The sequence below is a fragment of the Emydura macquarii genome, unplaced genomic scaffold (genome assembly GCF_026122565.2).
Source record: "Emydura macquarii macquarii isolate MOO-44397 ecotype Brisbane River unplaced genomic scaffold, CSIRO-AGI_Emac_v2 contig_1348, whole genome shotgun sequence".
Taxonomy (NCBI): Eukaryota; Metazoa; Chordata; order Testudines; family Chelidae; genus Emydura; species Emydura macquarii.
Genome location: NW_027131485.1, coordinates 23890544 through 23908801, shown reverse-complemented (window position 1 = coordinate 23908801; position 18258 = coordinate 23890544). Strand labels below are relative to the sequence as shown.

At 45.7% G+C, this 18258-nt stretch overlaps 1 protein-coding gene across 1 annotated transcript in view; it reads left to right on the top strand.

Moving 5' to 3' along the window:
* The window catches only part of LOC137155244 (ankyrin repeat and fibronectin type-III domain-containing protein 1-like), a 508614-nt gene that overhangs the window by 78789 nt on the left and 411567 nt on the right, over positions 1-18258 (top strand). The window contains exon 4 of the mRNA XM_067551451.1: positions 7762-7904. Coding sequence (XP_067407552.1) covers positions 7804-7904 — 101 coding nt within the window. The 5' untranslated portion in view covers positions 7762-7803. The remainder of the gene's footprint in view (positions 1-7761; positions 7905-18258) is intronic.

The following is an 18258-nucleotide window of genomic DNA, read 5'->3' as shown; positions in this document are numbered from 1 at the left end:
TTGCATTTTGACTTACAGAGCTGGGCCCTGACCTGAAGTCTGTTCCAGATGTGGCCCTGGCTCTGGGTTTCCTCCTGTCTCTGTGTTGTAGGTGAACTGTGCTTACTCCAAACTCTTCTCCCCATGCCATTACCCACGTTGTTGTGTCTCCTTCTCCTCCTCCGCAGCATGTTCCAAGTAGGGTGAGCTGAGGCTTGCGCTGTTCTGCAGAAGATGTTACTAAATCAGCAGTGCAGGTGTACCTGAATTGAGCGGATCAGGAACAGCACCTGCTATGGTATGCGATTGCGCTGGCTGCCTGGTGGAATGCCAAGTGTGTTCTCTGTCCCAGTGTTTCTCTTTCCTTTTCTCTGGGAGTGATATTAGGACATCTTGCTTTTTAGTGAGTTTTTTCTTCCTTGTCATATCAGAGATTGATGGTGAGGGAATGGAAATTTACTGAATTTTGTTAATCTTAATAAAATATTTTGCATGGTTTGAGTGATGTCAGTCTCCAGTAGGCAGAGATCTGGCAGAGGACATGGGTACTGCCACTCCTGCTAGCTAATAGAGATTCTCTCTCCCAGTCATTAACCACCAATTTATCTCTAACTGGCTGCACCTTCTACAGACTAGGTGTTCTCAAACTTTATAGTGTGTGTCATGGTTATGGGGCTAGCTGCCCCTCTCTGGGCTCTGAGTGCGCGCGCACCGCGGGCCCCCTCCCCGGTCTCAGGCCTTGTGCCTTCACCTACCCTGGGGCAGAATCTTTTGATTCTCCCACTCATGGCCAGGGCCTGGGGTTAGAGCATGCTTATTACCCCAACGTGTCCGACAAGGTTCAGTTACTGGCGGTGTCTTCCCTTTGGGAGCTTGTGACCAGCGGTAAATATGGTGATTCAAAGCGACCTTCTCAGACCAAAGAGGTGTGCGATCTTAATGGTAGGAGCAAAGGACAACATAAGAGAATTGGATTTTCAAAACAAAAGTTGTGCTCCTATTTCTTTTTTACCTAAGCCCCAGCCCCCTTGTGTAGGGAGCCTAGGAAGATTTGGCTTCTGTATGCGTGTGTCAGTTCATGCCCTGCCAACAGCTGCCTGCTGCCTAGACAGAGGAGACTTTAAATTTTTCATTGTCCTTTGAATCTGTTGGTTCCCAGCATGGACCAAACAAGCTGTGTAACTTGGCTGGAGCCAAGGAGGCAGGATCTTCCCAGCTAACAGCTCACGCCTTAATCCCCCCAAGAGGTCTACCCAGACGTGCCTTGTCTGGAGCCATTGTCTTTTCTTCTTCCTTGTTTTTCCAACAGCCTGCTATTAGACTAAACCAACGTATTCATGTAGTAAGCATCCTAATAACCAGGTTACATACAGCGTTTGTAAACTGTTACAGAGTAAAAACAACGAGAGTTCTGTAGCACTTTAAAGACTAACAAATTTAATTTTCTCAGATGCAAGTGGGCTGGAGCCCACAAAAGCTTATGCCTACAGAAATTAAATTTGTTAGTCTTTAAAGTGCTACAGAACTCTCCTTGTTTTTGCTGTACACAGACTAACACGGCTACCCCTCTGGAACTCTGTTATAGAGTAGCACCACATCCTTTGCAGTGTGGGTCCCATCATCCTGAAACACCATTCTGCTGGATGTCTCCCCATCCGTTCCCCATTGTCGAGCATTCCCCCCCCCCGGCTGTGAGCACATGGCCCCATCTCTTCTTCAATTTGTCATAGTCCACTTGCACTGCCTTTTGTCACTGTCCCTCCTATATGCAACTGTATAGCATCCCTGTAGCAACTATTGCAGCTACTTACATGGATAAATGATAGGAGGGAAACATTAAACGTCTAGCTGCAGAGGAGAATCAGCACCATGTAGCCAGCCAACTCTCCATGGACCACACGGGACCCTTTGCTCTACACAGATGACCATAGATGGCAGTTCAGATTTGTCTGTCTCAAATCCTGGGATGGAAAGTTCTGCCTCTTGCCAATTTCTTGCCAGATGTTCTGAGGCAGCACAATTGCAATAGTCTGTGCTGCTACTGCTTTGTTGCCTTATTTGTATGTTTGCAGTTGAATGTTGTAGCAGTGAATGAGTATCTTTCCTCTCCTCCTCCTGTTGATAGTGTTGATTGGGTGGCAAAACCTGCAGCTAAATCTATAAAATGGTTTCGGGGATTAATTCAAAACTGCATACAAAAAATGCTTCTTTGGGACTCAGATTATCCATGTTTGGTCTCTGGCCAAAAGAGTGTTTTTCTCTTGAAGAAAATTCCTGCAGGCATCTATGAGTTGTCCTGCAACATACTTTCCCCACTTTAAAAAAAAATAAAAAAGGCCATATGTTTTCACACAGAGAGCTCAGAATGGCGAGGTTAACCTTAACTCTTGCATGCACAAAATCATCACTGACCAAATTTAAAAGAAATTGGTTAAAAATTTAACAAGGTTCTGAGTGATTCAAAGCTGTGACCAGGCCATATCCTGTAGGAAATATCCCCTAATTTGAGAGTTTGTATAAGTGACCTCGATTGGGCTATCAGTGGGGTTTGAACTTCTGGCCTTTAGTTCTAAAAGCATCAACTTCCACAGTTTGAGTAATTGTTAGCTCACAGCTGTACTAGACTCTAACCTCCTCACATAAAGCAGCCACTAGGAGGCAACGAAGACACACACTCCCCATTAAAATTGCACTTCTTCAAGGATGCACTGCCCACGTGCACACGGTTTCACAAGTTTGTGGACTTCTCAGTTCATGGAAACAGCTGCTGACTGTTAGTGCTCACCCAGATCAGTGGGTGCTCTGCCGAGGAGCTGAGCAGGAGCCAGTGGACAGAATCAGACACGAGTGTCCCTTTAGCATGTGTATTTTCTGACTGTTTTGGTTAACTGTATGAGCACTTTAACACAGATTGTGGCACTGAATTATTGTGATGTTTGTTGTTTTCGGGGAAGAGGTTGGGGTGATTTGAATTCTGGCTGTCATCCCATCAGGGTTTATCTTCTGTTGAACCAGTTTGTGAAGTGACAGTCTATAATGGCAGATAAAAGTAGCTCCTTCCAAGACCCATTGGTGCACTAATGACATATTGTGTCTCAACCTTTTCATTTAGGGAAATGTCCTTCTTGCTTCCAGTTGGTGTGGCAGCAGATAACATGAGGATTTCTGATTTACAAGGTGAATCCCCAAACGGCAGCGTTCATATGCCTGAGATATGAGATGGGGAGGAGAGTGGCACAAAATCCTTCTGTCTGTCTTGGCTCCAGCACCAATGGAAATGATAGCTCCCAGTGCTGCATCTGGAATATTTCACAACAGCAGACCTGCCTCTGGTGTTTCTCTGGAGGTGCTGAAATGCGTTAGTGGCATTCCTGGGAAAGAAGCATCTACTCAGGTTATCCTTTAAATGCTAGGTGTAGAAAGCAAGGTGTAGCTCCTTCTCTTCCTCTGAGTGAGAAGTCAGGTTACTTGTCCCAGTGACTGAGGAAGGCTTATAGGGAGGAAATTGGGTTTTGTCTGTCTTTTGGTTTTTGTCTTACCAGGAAAGGAGTTGGGAACTGACAAGCTCTCCCAGAACTGGTATAATGGTTCTGAATCTACCTCTTTGCACAGATGCCATAATGATGGGCACTGAGAGCTGGATGATGATATTATTGGTGTTATGAAGCTGAACTCAGTGTTTATGAAGTGCTTTGAGATCCTCTGAATGAGGGTGCTAGAGAAGTGCAAAGCAATATCTAAATCGTTTTGTGTATCTTTGTGCAGACTCTGCCATCCAATCAGGGTCAGCAGCCAGGCCAGTGCCCTGGCACTGTGCTTGTCCGGCTGGTTGGGGGCTGAGGAGGGGACTGGCAGGATTTAAAAGCTAGTGGGAAGGCTGGGGGAGGAGGTGGTAGCTGCTTAACTCTGCTCAATCACCGAGTTTGAGGCCAGAAGGGGCCACCAGATCCTCCCATCTGACCTTTGCATGTCGCAGGTCACCATCAGCCACACCCTGAACCAACAACCAAAATCAGGCCAAATCACCACAGCCCACTGTGATGTGTCACAGGCAAAGCTTAGGAGGGACTGAGGGGCACCGGTGCCCGAGGCCTTGGCAGCAGCAGCAGAGAAGTGATTAAGTGAGATAAACCCAGATAATCCTGGCAGGTGACCCACACCCACATGCTGAAGAGGAAGGTGAAAACTCTCCAAGGTCATTGCTAATCCTGAGCTCGTGAGCAAGAACCAGCCATCCAAGCACTCGAGGGAAAGAACGCTCAGTGCCACATCAGAGCTCCTGGCCCACCCCATGCAATGTCCCATCTGCGGACATGGCCGTCCCTGGTGCTTCAGAGGAAGGAGACTGAACAATGCTGTGATGTGTCACTGTGGGAGTGAGAGAGAGAGGTTAGATTAGGGAGGGGGGATTTGGGACAATAGGAAGGGAGCACAATTTTGTCTGAGAGAGACATGCCTCAACCCTAGCCCCTTGTCTAAAACTTGCTCCTTTGACAAATCCCACTTGAGACGCTCCTCAAAGCTTGTCAGCTACACACTTCTGTTGGAGGAGGTGGTAGAAACTGCCTTGGAGTTTCATCACGCAGCGGAGAAGCTTAGACAAGCTGTTACCTTGGATAAGCAGCTCCAGGCTGATGCATTGCCATCTAAGGCATCTGGGGAGGGTAGCCTGTAGGACATTTAAAAGTCTTGGAGGAGGGGACTTTTTCCTCTTGAGATCAAGCTGATAGGAGAGTGAATATGGTGCTTACAGGTAACCTGGTGAAGAAGGGGGGAGATTCTGGGTTTTTTTGTTTTTTTTTTTTATAATATTGGGGCAGAAAAGCCCTTTTTAAAATAAACTTGTCATCTTGTCTTCACTCAGTCTGAGTTTATATTGCAGTGATGCTAAAAGACATGCATCCTCTTTTTAGAGAGCTACAGTTTGGTAATAGACAGCAACAGGCAGTAGAATGACATCATACTTGCTTTGCTGTGGAAGCAGACATCTGAAGGTGAGGCACTTTGGGAAGAAAGCCGTGAAGATGAAGAGAACAGTATTGTGATTGGTGTAAAAAAAAGCACTTCCATGAAACGCTGCCTTGATCTTGTGGTAAGGATGGTTGCCTGTAGTTATAGCTATTATCCCATATGGAGCAAAGGCTTTGTTTGTGCTAGCATTTTTGTCCTAGGACTCCCTGTTTTCACCACTGGTGCGGCTCCAGCAGGTATCGCAGTGGTTTGAACAGTAGTATAGAAATGATGGCCACTGGCATTTTTAATTAGAATGCCACGTAAGCATGCACAGTGAGCAGGGTTAGATGACACAGCAGCTAAGACACTTGTCTTCGTGTAGTGCTCTTACTGTTGCAACCACTGGTTGGAAGTCTTAGAAAAGAAATGTGTGGTGTAGAGGCCCCATAGATTCCTACTTTCCATTTGGCCTTGTATAGCGGAGACTCGCTTCCTGGTGCAATCCTACAGATAATTCCTGTTCTTCAGAGCCAGTGTAAAATCTCCCTTGTTCTTTTCAAAGGACGGCAATGCCTGAGCTATCAGAGAAGGATATTCCTTTGCAGGCAAACCAGAGCCTGATGCACATGCCTCATAAAGTGAGGCAGAGCATAATATAGAGATGCACAAAAAAGCATCCATTTCAATGAAGGGGATTTGCAAGATCTTTAGAGCATGTGTGAAGCATGTAGTCTTTCCAGATGCAGCATCTTTCAGCAGTAGAGTATACCAAACTGAGGATCCATCACAGCATTGCAGGGCTACATTCCTTATAGAGCTTGTTCTTTCTTTCTTTGAGAAGCAGTTACTTGTTCTGGAGGCATAGGTCACATTCCTCTCCTGCCCCAAGCTATCCTGACTCCCTTGTGGTGATCTGACCATCTTTATTACTATTTTTCACTGTTCACATCTGATTGCTTCCCATTAGTGACGGACTGGCAGATATAGCTATGAAAGAGATTTCTATTCTGTTCATTTCTTTTCCCAGTAGGATAACCAATTTGTCCATTTACTCTTAATGGATTAGCTTTCTCTGTGTGGGTTAGAGGCAATCACTAGGTCTTCTCTGCGTACTGGGAGAACGTCTCACCTAGGCCAGTTACCACCAGATGAGTTCTTCCACAAACCGTGTAACAATAAGTAAACTCGTAGAACCAAGTTTTGCCTCTGTGCATGGGGTTTACATTGAAGTTAAAAGGTGCTCAGGATTAGGCACAGAAAAGTAAAAAGATACTGGCCCTTATTTGTAATGAAGAGAGTTCTGTTAATGCTTGGTTTCTTCTCTTACGGAATTTTAAAAAAATTATAATCCTTCTGTAACTTCTTTTAAATTCAACAGAATTATTCCAATAGAGAATTACATCCCTGTAGTAGATATCTGTTTGATTAAAAAACAATGATCGGTTTTTAGAAATTTCAATAGAAGGCTCTGGGTTTCATCATGTATATTATGTTTGATTTTTTTCACAAATGTTTAACTAGGCCATAATCTGCCGAAGGTGAATTCTTTTTTGTTGGGGTGGCATGGGTGTGTGGTCAGGGATAAGAGAGAAATGTTACTTCAGGGGCTAGGCTGGGGGGAATAAATTAACAGATAAGATGTTTTCCTTTCTCCTATTGTTCAGTTGTCAGTATTGTTGCTTTGGGGATTCTGGTTTTCCCTTTGTTTCATGTCTAATGTATTAGAATTTTGGCTAGTTTACACATGCATGCCTGTACAGTTGAGTAGGGTTGGCAGATTTCAGTTTTTATTTTTTTATAATTTTGACTGATAACATCCATGTTTGTTTATAAGCAGTTTTTCAATTGTTATTGACTTAAAATGTTCACAGTTGTGGGAAATTATGGTCAGGGATAGACAATTATTTAATGATAGTTGATTATCATTAGAATATAGACTATTAATGGACAGAGTTAAAGCTTTATAACCACTAAAACACAATTTATCAGCATCATGTCAAAATGTACAAAGTAAATAGTCTTAAATCAAACTCTAATAAGTTCTCAAGCAGCATTTTTGTTTCTTTGCCTCTCTGTAAATTTCAATTATCAATGGGAATATTTTTTCATCAGTTTGTGTGTGTACTGTGAAATCAACATTTTCTATTGCTTATTGATAAAAATATAGTCCTTCAAAGCTTAGTAATGATAAAGTGTATGCACAGTGCATGTGGACACCAAGACATGTAAACATATTACAGTCAGTTTAAAGAACAAGTGAGATCCACAAGCGGCAGGACAGAAAGAAATCTGAATGTAAATGTAGTTGTCTTTTGAATCCTACTGTCCTATACATTAGTTTATGAGGTGATTGATATTCATCTATAAATGTCTTGTATCCGGTGCTATCTTTGCATATTCTGCACTGGTACCAAACAAACACCTACCATGAAAGAATGTATATATCCTTACATAAAATACAGTAGTGTACGCATGCACACAGACTTGCAGCTGCTGGGATCTTTTGAGCATCAGAGCATGGGCTGCTTCTTGCATTCTGTGCTAATAGAGAAGGGAGCATTTATTATGGGGTGGGAGGTTTGGATTAATTTTTCCCATATTCTTGGTCCTTTTTCTGACTGTTTTGTTGCATGGGTTCTGCCCATTCAAGTCCCCAATAGGCGAGATCTGAGTGCTACATTGGCATCTCACACACACACACACACACACACAGAAGGGTGTATCTGTTGGAGGTTCTTGATGCTGCTAGCGTGTTGGTCACATGCTGATGACCTGCACATGCTGACTCTCTCTTACTAATGGGGGTGGTTTCTTTTCTTTCCTTTGCAGTGGTGAAGTGTGTCTAGTTATGGTGAAGCTTGGATCTGCATCATGGCCCATGATATTTCTGTCCTCAAGAACTTGGTTCCAGTTTCTGTGGAGCCTGTGAATCCAGACCCTGAGGAGAGGGGAAGTATGGACCTTGTGAAAGGGTGAGTCAGGGCCATGCATTACTTCAGTAGTCTCTCTCTTCCCCCACCAACAAGGGGAGCTCTCAGTTGGATTGCTGAGAACAACAGCAAATTGTTATGCAACTTCCCTCCCAAGAGGTATAAACTAGGTCCTTCCTTTCAGGTGAGTGTTACCTGGGGTTGATAATGGAAGCAGGATTCTATTGTACAGAGGCTTGTCCTAGTGCTTCATGCCAAAACATATGGGAGTACTGGATCTCTGTGTGTTCGTGGAAGCACATCTCTGAATATAGGTTTTCCTTTCTGTTGGAAGGTATAATGGTTATAGTGAATGAGTTTCCAGGCACATCCAATCAGGTTCAGGAAGATTAGGCTCTCTGCAGATAAAGTTGTTGCCTGTCCCAATGGAGAGCTACAAAAAAAGGAATTGAAGGGAATGTTGGTTATGGCTGGGAGACAGCCTTGCTTTGCAGGTGAGCTCCCAGAAATACTATTCCATGTTGAGTTCCCTGAACTCCACAGGGGGCTTGCCATTTAGGATCTGCTCTCTTATGAAAGGGCAGTTTTGTTTGTGGTGTCCGAAGGTCCAGGATCCGAGGTCAGATGCTGAAGCATTCCTGGGTTGCAAAGATTTTGTATAAAGGTAGCTTGTATCAAAGCACCTGACTGCAGATAAATTGCCACAATGTGGGTGGGGTGTGAGGTTTTTTTCTTTTACAGTGTGTACCATTTTATCTCCACCGTCCTACCCCCTGCATTAGACTTTTGTCAGAGAAGCTGTTTGTAGTGTTGGCTTGCATTTGGGATGGTTTCCAGTGCTCACATTTACACAACAAGAAGTTGTCCACTCCCTTTTCCCCCATGGTAAGAAGGATCTACAGATATTTAATTTGGGGCCTAGTCCCCAATATGTGGTGTTTGGATGTAAACATAAACAGGGGATAAAGGTTTTTATCAATGTGAATTGAAGATGCTGGTGTTGCTCATGATTAGTGAAGCCACAGATGAGTCATCCCCAGCAAGTACCACTCAGACCTTGTGGAACGCCACACCCTCATATATTCTGTGTGTGCCACATGTCTGGGTTGCAGAAAATCTGGGTCAGAAAGCTTAAAAATGTGTACTGGGAGTATTTCTTGTATTGCTCTGTGTAACCAGACACATTAGTTACCTTGAGCCTAACTGCACAGGGCTTGGAGGGAGCCATAAAAACCTCTAAAAATGACCTAGCATCTTAATAAAATAAAACAATTGTTTTTTCAAAATGTCACAACTTTAAAGTCTATTCTCTCAGGTTCCTCCGGGGCTGGAAGCAAGTGCAGGGATCCTGGGGGAGCTGGGAATCCTGGGAAACTTTCCTCTCTAATCATATGAAGCTCCTTTTTCTAGCTCTGTAGAAGCATGAAATGTTGAATTTTAAAGTGGGACCTTTCCTGTCTAGAAAAGCTGTCACTAGCTCATGACTGAATCTTGCCAATCCTGGGATGTTAGAATATGTCCCTGGGTCAATGGACTGCTGTAGAGAGCAGCTGAGGCAGTCATAGGCATGTGATAAATTCATTTATCATACAAATGTCACCTACACATATGTGGCTGTGTGTGTGTGTGTAATAAATATGTACACAAAATGTGCATATATAATTGAGTACATATTATTTTTAAAAACATACAGGCTTGTAAGCATGTTATGTGCTCACAATAGTTAGTGATTAAGACTGATAAGATCTAAGATTAGCAAGCCCAGAGGGAGAGGTGGTGGTAGCTCATTTTTGTACCTCCTTACACCAACCTGCCTTCACTGCCCGTGGAGGGGAAAGGCTAAGTCTGTTAGCCTAGCCTAGGAGCGGCTCTTGTCAGGAAAAGCACCAAGGAGCAGGGAAGCTTCCTGTGTTTGAGGTGGTGCAGTTGGAGTGAAGCAGCACTGGGATGCTGGGAGTTGAGGGTGGCCCGTTGAGGGTAACTTTGGAAAACTGAATGCATTTGGTTGATTGGTTTGTTTAGTGCCTTAGTGATTTTTGCAGTGAAGGCTACAAAGGCAGAGTGTCTATCATTGTGTATTACCTTAGAATTTATTTATCTGATTCTTGTCTTGGATAACAAATGAATATAAAACCTCAGTTTCTTAAAAAGATGCCATGTATATTATTCCGCAGTGCAATAAAACGACAAGGAAGAAGACAATACAATAGAATGCTATTTGATCAAGAATTTGCAGAAACAAATCCAAGGAATGACTTATTTCTATGTATTTTTCTTAAAGGTGACCTGCAAAGGAAAAGAAAACCTTGGACTTCTTGCTCTTTTTTGCTTTAGGAGTATGAAGAAGGCTGTAGGCTGGTGACATGGCCCAGCAGGGGCGTCGCGAACCTTCCTTGGTCCTAGGCTCCGAGGAAGGCCATAGCGCCTCACTCTGAGGGAAAAAAGCTAGCGGGTTACGAGTCTTTAGTCCTAGCCCCCTGGCAGGGCGGAGCTGTTAAAGCAGTTTTTAGCCCCCAGCACTCAAGCAGGGCAGGGCTGGTCAAGTAGTTCATAGCCCTCGGCCCTCAAGCAGGGCAGAGCTGGTGAGCAGTCTGTGGTTCCAAGGTTCGGTATCCCCTGTGGCAACAGGTCAGAGGAGACGAGCACTCCCGGGGTGGCTAGGGAAGTGGGGAGGGGGACGCAGGCCCACCCGACATCCACTGCATCCCAGCCCAGGGCCCTAGCAGTGGCAAAGAGACTGGGTCATCGGGGCTCCAGCCGCAAGATGCGGATACTGGTTCAACCACAGACTCAGCCACGCTGTAGACAGCTGTCCCTGGGCTGCTTCCTCCCACCCTGAACCCAGGTACCTGGAGCCAGGGGTCTTTCTCCAAGTCGCTGGGGTAAACGGCGAGCGGGAGTCCCACGAGTCCCTCACTGTTGACCAGCAGCAGGTTCAGGAATTCCTTGGGACCGTCAGCCGATGGCAGCTCCTCCAGGTCACAGGGTCCCGGTGGGTCCTCCGGCACACGGGGCTGAGGGAGCTCCAGTGGGTTCCTGGTGACAGGCAGCTCCTCTAAGTCACAGCCGGCCTCGGGGGGTTTCTCCCAGTCAGCGGCCTCTGATAGCTCTTCCCAGTCACTAGGGCCTGGCAGCTTGGGCAGGCCTTGGAGGCTGTGGTCTGTGGGGTGTTCACTCTGCACAGCTGCAGGGTCTGGGTCAGGCCCAGACTGCAGCCTGGAGGAAGGCATGTCCTTCAGAAGCAGCAGCTTCCCCCTGACTGAGCTGCTAGGCTGGCCTTTTATACCTCTCCTCCCATTCCTGTCCTGGCCCCGCCCCTCTGCTCCCGGGGTGTTTGGCCTGCAGAGCCCAGATCTGCCCAGCAGGGCATCGCAACCCTTCTTCGGGTCCAGGCTCCAAGGAAGGCCATGCTCCTTGCTACAAAGGCCTAAAAGATTTTTTTGGGGGGGGAAAAAATTTCCAAGGTTTACATTAGGAATTTGGGTCTTGTCTACCCTGGAGTTGGTGATCTAGTGAAATATCACATGAGCCAAGAGAGTGAAAGCTGACCAATTGAGAGAACAGATATTTAGTCAGGCTGTTGTTAAAAAGCCCCCCCCAAATCCTTGTATTAACCCCCACTCAACTCTGATAACTAATTCATGTTTTGGAGAAAAAGTGCCTTGAAGATTCAGCACACCTTTTCAGTTAAAATGTTCACAATAAACATTTCTATGGCCACGCAGAAGTCATTTAACAAACCCAGGGTAGATGACACTTGATATTTCTAAAGTTAAAAAAACAAAGTGGAAAACAGAATTTAAAAAATAAGTTAAACATTTTCACACACCTTTATCCATCAGAAAGAAGGGCACAAGCCCAATTTGAAAAAAAAAATCCTTTTTTTAAGGTTCCCTTTAAACTCCATCTTATACCACCAAGAAATGGGGGAAATCTGCCTTTTCTGTAGGACCCTCTGGAAGGAGTATACTCTGGCCTAGAAGGTGCTGCAAGAGTGGTTAACAGATACTATATGCATTCCATTCTCAGATCGGTGCTGAGATCACTAGAGATGATGTTGTATGGGTATGGAAGTAAACAAAGTGCCATGTTAGCTGCTTCTCTACTAGATGTGTAAGGAGAAGAGAGAGAAATCAGTGGTTGCTGAATAGGAAGGCAATACGCTTTGTCCCGATTCTAAGAGAATTTCAGCAGTAAGCAAGAATGGGGGAAGACATGGGATTAAACAGGCGACGTTATCTCATTCCTTCCTTCCTTTTGTGAGTTAATTGCTGGTGGAGGTGCCAAATTAACAGCCTCGGAGATGGACCAGAGCCAGAAGTGGCTGGAGAGTGGAAGTGCAAGCTTCTGACCTGGCTATTGTGTATTACCCATGTCTGAGCCTGTTCAGTCCCTAACCTATCTGCAGCAATTGAGGACTAAAGGAGGGCCAGTGATGAGGCTGGAGTTTGTGATGTGGTCATGTAGTGCACTGGCAAAGTGTGTCAAGCTCTCCGCTAGTGACTGGTCCTGCTATTCAGAGATTCCAAGGCCAGAAGGGATCACTGAGGTCTAGTCTGACCACCTAAGTGACACAGGCCATAGAATGTCCCCAGAGTAATTTCTGCAGCATATCGGTACCAGCTAAAGGAGTTACTCATTTAACTCAAGTGGTGGAGATGTGTGCATGGGATCTGAAGGCCCCAGCTTCAAATCCTGCTGATGGTTCATGCAGGAATGTTGGGAGCTAGCTGTATTCATCTGACATAGAGTGTGTCGGCCAGCTCTGGGTTTGAGATCTTTATCATCTGTATTGTCATAGCGCCTAGGAACCCCAGTCAGGAACTCCATTCTGCTAGGTGCTGTGCAAACACAGAACCAAAAGACAGTCCCTGCCCCGAGGGGCTTATGATCCAAATATGAATGTTGGTCCATATTGCTGTGGGCCACATTTGGTTATGTGACCTCAAAGTGAAGGTGAGGAGATGAGCTCCAGAGTACAAATTCCAACCCCTTCAATTATCTAGTTTTTCTTTTAAATATGTAAAATTGGTTTGTCTGTGTTGGCAAAGCATGAGATGTACTAATAATGTCTTTCTCTCTCTCCTAGTCATCAGGGGAGTTGCAGATGGGCTGGGTGGGGAGCCTTTCAATAGATGGATTGTTGCGCTTCAATTCCTGTCTTGTTCACGTGGATCAGCAATGTGTGTTTGCTGTCCACGAGCCAAATGAGCTGTTTGTATAATCTCTCTGGACTTGCAGTCATGAGCTGCTCCTCACTTTCAGCCTCCCATGCTGTTTGCAGTCCCCTAAGAGCTGTCCTGGCTAGAGCAGAGTTTGGGACTGTGATAATCCCAGGGCAAAAGCCATTGTTGTGATTCTCTTGCTAGTATGTCTCTGTGTATGTGCATATTTTAAATACTCACCCAGGGGAATAAGCGCAGTCAGTCTAGCCAGGAGGTACTACAGCCCAGCACATGGTCTTTAATTGTACATGGCTCTGGACTTGCAGGCAGCCCTGGACCATCTGGAGTCACTCCAACCCAGAAAGTGATCTAAGGGGGCATCACTCTGCATTTAGATGATAGAGAAAAACTGATATGTGTACACAAGCAGATCTGCCAGCGTTTTATCCAGCAGTGTGCAGTGGTAGAGTTGCATCTCAAGCGTCTTATCGTTCTGCAGTCTGGCTTCTTTTCTGTTTGGGGGCGTCACATGGATACTACTACCTGTTAGATTTTAAAAGCTGAATAGGTGACGTCTCATGGGGACTCAGTCACCCAGTGTCCCCTTGTTTCCCCCCATATGTATGGAGCTCTGTTCTGCTTTGGAACGAATAGCTCCATGGAAACCACTGGGAATGACTTGTATCCTGCAATAATAGATGAATCAGGCCCATGCCATGCACTCGTCTTTGCAGTGCCTCGGCATCTCCTGAGAGTCACTGCATGGGAGGAAGGGTTTCTTGTCCCTGTCATGACAAGGAGGGAGATCTTTTAGTGATGTTATTGTGTGCCCCACTGCCTCTTTGGTTGAGCTCAGAGGAAGAATTTAGTGCAACAACAAGGTTCTTTCAAAAGGGCAGGTGTGTAGAGAATTTCTGACCAGAAGACAAGAATGAAAGCACATTGACTGCACTGCCTGCTATGGCTGTTAATGCTAAGCACATGCTTCTACCTAATAACATCCCCTCTGTATTGATGGTAATGGTGATCAGTCAAGGGTCATCTCTTCAGTGTGGGCATAAGCCAGGCCTCCTTCCTTTTCCCAGCATCTAGTGTGCTGAGGAAGAAAGGCCGATGCATGGACAAAAGGGGCAGAAGCCTGGCGTTGAGGGGAACTCTTAGTAGAGGGTTCTCTTCCATTCGGGTTCTTATACCATGCCCATGACCGTGGTGTCTGAGCGTCTATGGAATAGATATTCTATAGCCATCCTGTGGAAAGGTCACGAAGCATCACAAGAGCGCTACAATCCCTTTAGGTGCTGGAGGTGTGGATTTTCCAGCTAAATACTTTTATCCAGAGATGGCAAATCTTAGGTGCACTCCTTCCTGTTGATGGACCAAGCTGATGGCTTAGTTCTGACAGTCAGTGGGAATGGGGGGGGGGCCTGGCATGTCCCATACCACCCCTCATTTTCTTCCTCTGTTGATGGAGGTGGGGTCAGCAGCAGCGAGGGTGGGCAGAGCCGTGCAGCAGATGTGTGGTGCAGCCTTGCTTGGTGTGCACAGCCTGCTGAGTGCGAGTGGGATGTAGGGGAGAAATAGTGCGTATGTGTGGGGGAGATGGGGGCAGAGTGAGTGGCAGAGGGGTGCTGAATCATGGAGGGGGGATGGAGAGGAGGAGGGAAGACCAGGAGACAGAAGGTGTATGTGTGTGGGGACCCTGGCTGTGGCCCTTGTTCCTGGCATTGGTGTGTGTATGAGGACCCAGCTGTGAACACAAGAGGGTGCTGTGGCACTCTCCTAACCTGAGCAGCAAGGAGTGAAAATAGCAGGTTCCTGAGATGAGTTCCAGTAAGGTGAGAGGGAGGAAGGAGCCCTCAGCTTTGCACCAGGATTTCTGTTTCTGCTTCCTGACACAGGCAGTGATTAGAACCAGCCCTTCTCTGGTTGGAGCTGGCCACATGACACGGGGAGCCACCTCGCTCACTCTAGAGCTGACCGGGCAGCCCTGGCACATACTCCCCTGCTCTCACTCCCTGGGACATCTCTGCCTCCTCCCTCCCTGACCTTTGGGCCTGGCTCCGGAAGTGGACCAACCCTTCTTTCAGGCAGAGGCACTATCTCGTGACTAGCTTGATCACAGCTATTGTTACCTTCTGTCTTGTGAGCTGTGGGAACGGACTAAAGCTTTTGGGCCTGGGGAGTACCAAGTGGGGGGATGTGCCTAGCGCTCGGTAGCTCATGTTTTGTCTGAGTGAGAACAAAAGCCCGCTGAGCTGAGCTGTGACCCCTCCACCTCCTTCCCTTCCCTTCCTGGCTGAGACATTTAGCTGCCACATGTTGGTGCATTTTTATGTTTGACAGATGATTTGAGCTGCTGCATATGCTGGCTGGCCAATCCACTCGGTAACTTTTGTGGCCTGAGATTATGCTGCCAGGGCAGCAGCTCCCATTATCTTGGCTCAGGGGACTCCCCTGCTGTCAAGAACAATTCTGCTTGTTGCTGGTTTTGCCATGCAATGTGGACTCTACCTGCAGAGACAATTGGGTAATACAAGGCTTCGGGGAGATGGCTGGGTACTCCTCCGCTTCCTTTAACTTGATTCTCACCTCCTGTCAGTTTTTATGCTTGAATATCATTCTTGCCCTCCAGAGCTCCAAAACGTTCTTACTGCTGATTCCTCTCCTAGCATCATCTTTCTTTTTTGATTTGCTACTTTCTTAGCCCAATATCCATTTTAGTGATTTATTTATTTATTTATTTATTAAAAAAGGATCATCCGACTGGGAGAAGATGTATGAGCTTATAAAACATAAGCAGGATAGATAGGCTGTGAGACCCTTTGGGATTGGGTCATTGTCTCTGAGACCTGTTCTCCCTTAGCAGAGCATGTGCAGTTCCCCTCCTCTGACCCACGAATGCTTAGTGATGAGGAAATGTGCTGCCACCCGGGTGGCCTTAGAGAGAGCGAGCAAACTAAATTTGCTCACCAGCGTTGTGTGGCCCCCACACCCCCCTGGCTTCCAGAACTGGATATAAAAGAAAATCAAAAGGCTGCAGTTAAGAAATCAAAGGGACCAGACTTGGAGGCATGCGGTGAATATAAACGTTGCCAGCCACTCTCCTTTCTGCTTTGGAAGATAATAGATGGATTTGTGACGTTCTTTATTCAAATAAAAGTCATAGGCAGGGTTTCTTCTCACCAGTAGCCAGGTGGCGGCAGTGGGGTTTCTAAGGGCATGTCTACACTACAGCTGTGAGCCTCCCCTCTCAGGATCATCTTTGCCCTTTTTCAAGGCTGCAGGAGCCACCGCTGCAAGGTGAGTGCGCGCCAGGCTGTGCAACTCCCACGAGGGCCTCTCACCCCCTGGGGGGCAGCACATGATCCCCTTTCCCCCTGGGGCCTCCCCCACAACTCTTTGACACATTCTGGCCCACCGGTTGAAAAATCCTGCTTTAGTTTAAATAGCTCTTTTCCCTCCCTGGTGTTTCCCCCTGTGATGTATTTATAGACAGGAATCATATCCCCTCTCAGACTTCGTTTTGCTAGGCTAAACAAGTCAAACTCTAAGATAGGCTCTCCATTCTCCTCTCATCCTAGCAGTTCTCCTCTGCACCTGTTCCAGTTTGAATTCATCTTTCATGAACATGGTGACCAGAGTTCTGCACAGTATTGCAGATGAGATCTTACTAGTGCCTTGTACAATGGCATTAATATTTCCAGTAGAGATAGGGAAGTACCTTGCTTGAGACATCCCAGGATCGCATTTGCCTCTTTCAAGGCCACATTACATTGGTAGCTTATAGTTATCCTGTGATTGACTAATACTCTTAGATCTTTCTCCTCTTCTGTTTGTTTCCAACTCATGAACCTGCAGTTTATAGTAGAAGTTATGGTTGTTAGTCTCTAAGTGCATGACCTTGCAGTTTGCACCATTAAATTTCATCCCACGTCTGTGACTCCAGTCCTCAAGATCATCCACTTCTCCCTGATAATATTCTTTCTCCATTGTGTTGACAATGCCTCCAAAATTTGTGTCATCACAAATTTAATTAGCACACTCCTACTTTTTGTGCCAAAGTTATTAATGAAAATATTAAATAAGATTGGTCCCAAGACTAACCCTTGAAGAACTCCACTAGTAACTGCCCTCCAGCCTGATAGTATTCCTTTTAGCACAACCTACTGTTGTCTCCACATTAGCTAGTAGTTTACCCAAATTACAAACCTCATGTCTTCCAGTTTAACTAATAAATTCCCATGTGGTACTATGTCAAACAGTTTACTGAAGTCCAGATAGATTAGATCCACTGGATTTCTGCAGGACCCAAGCATAACTTTTTTGGGCCAGTACAAACTTGTAACATGGGCCCCCTCCCACACACATACCACAATCCCTCATCCTATATATACAATCTCATGAAACATGAAAATTTTTTTCCTCATGGTAATGGGGGTTGCAGCCTGGGTCGGGCCCCAGTAAAAGGTACCCCCCCCCCCCTGATGTGGGGGCCTTGGATTTCTGTCACCTTAGAAAGGTATCTGGTTGGCCTGCCATGATCTACCTTTGGTAAACCCGTGTTGCATTTTATCCCATTTTCTGTTTACCTCCACGTCTTTAATTATTTCTTCCTTCCTTCCAAATTGTTCTAAAGCTGTGCATGCTATTGAGGCAGGACTAAGAGGTCTGGCGTTGTCTGGATCACTTTTCCGCCCCTTTTATTTATATGTGTGTGTGTGTGTGTGTGTGTGTGTGTGTGTGTATATATATATATATGTATATATATATATATATAGGTACAATATATTGGATAGATTTATTAAAAATCCTTGTGACTGGACTTGCAATCTCAAGTGGCAGTTCTTTCAGTATTCTGGGATGGAACTTATCTGGTCTTTCCAACTTGCGCGTATGAAGATCTTTGATTGCTTCCAACTTGGATGTAATGATTTTTCATTTATATACACTCGTTCCCGTTAGCCATCCTTTTTTGCCCCCATGTTCTGTCTATGGTATCCCCCTTACTGAGGCAAAGTATTAATTTAGGGTATGGGCCATTACCTAGTTTATGCCTAATTTTGACTGCATCCTTGCTGCATAGCAGCCCCACTTCTCCTCTTGTTCCTATTTTACTTACATGGTTAAAAGAGCCTGTTACTCTTTGTTTTAAATCTGGTCCTTTGCAAGATCTAACTCAGCTTGACTTTTGGCAGTTCTCACTTTGTCCTACCCTTTCTGATATCCACAGA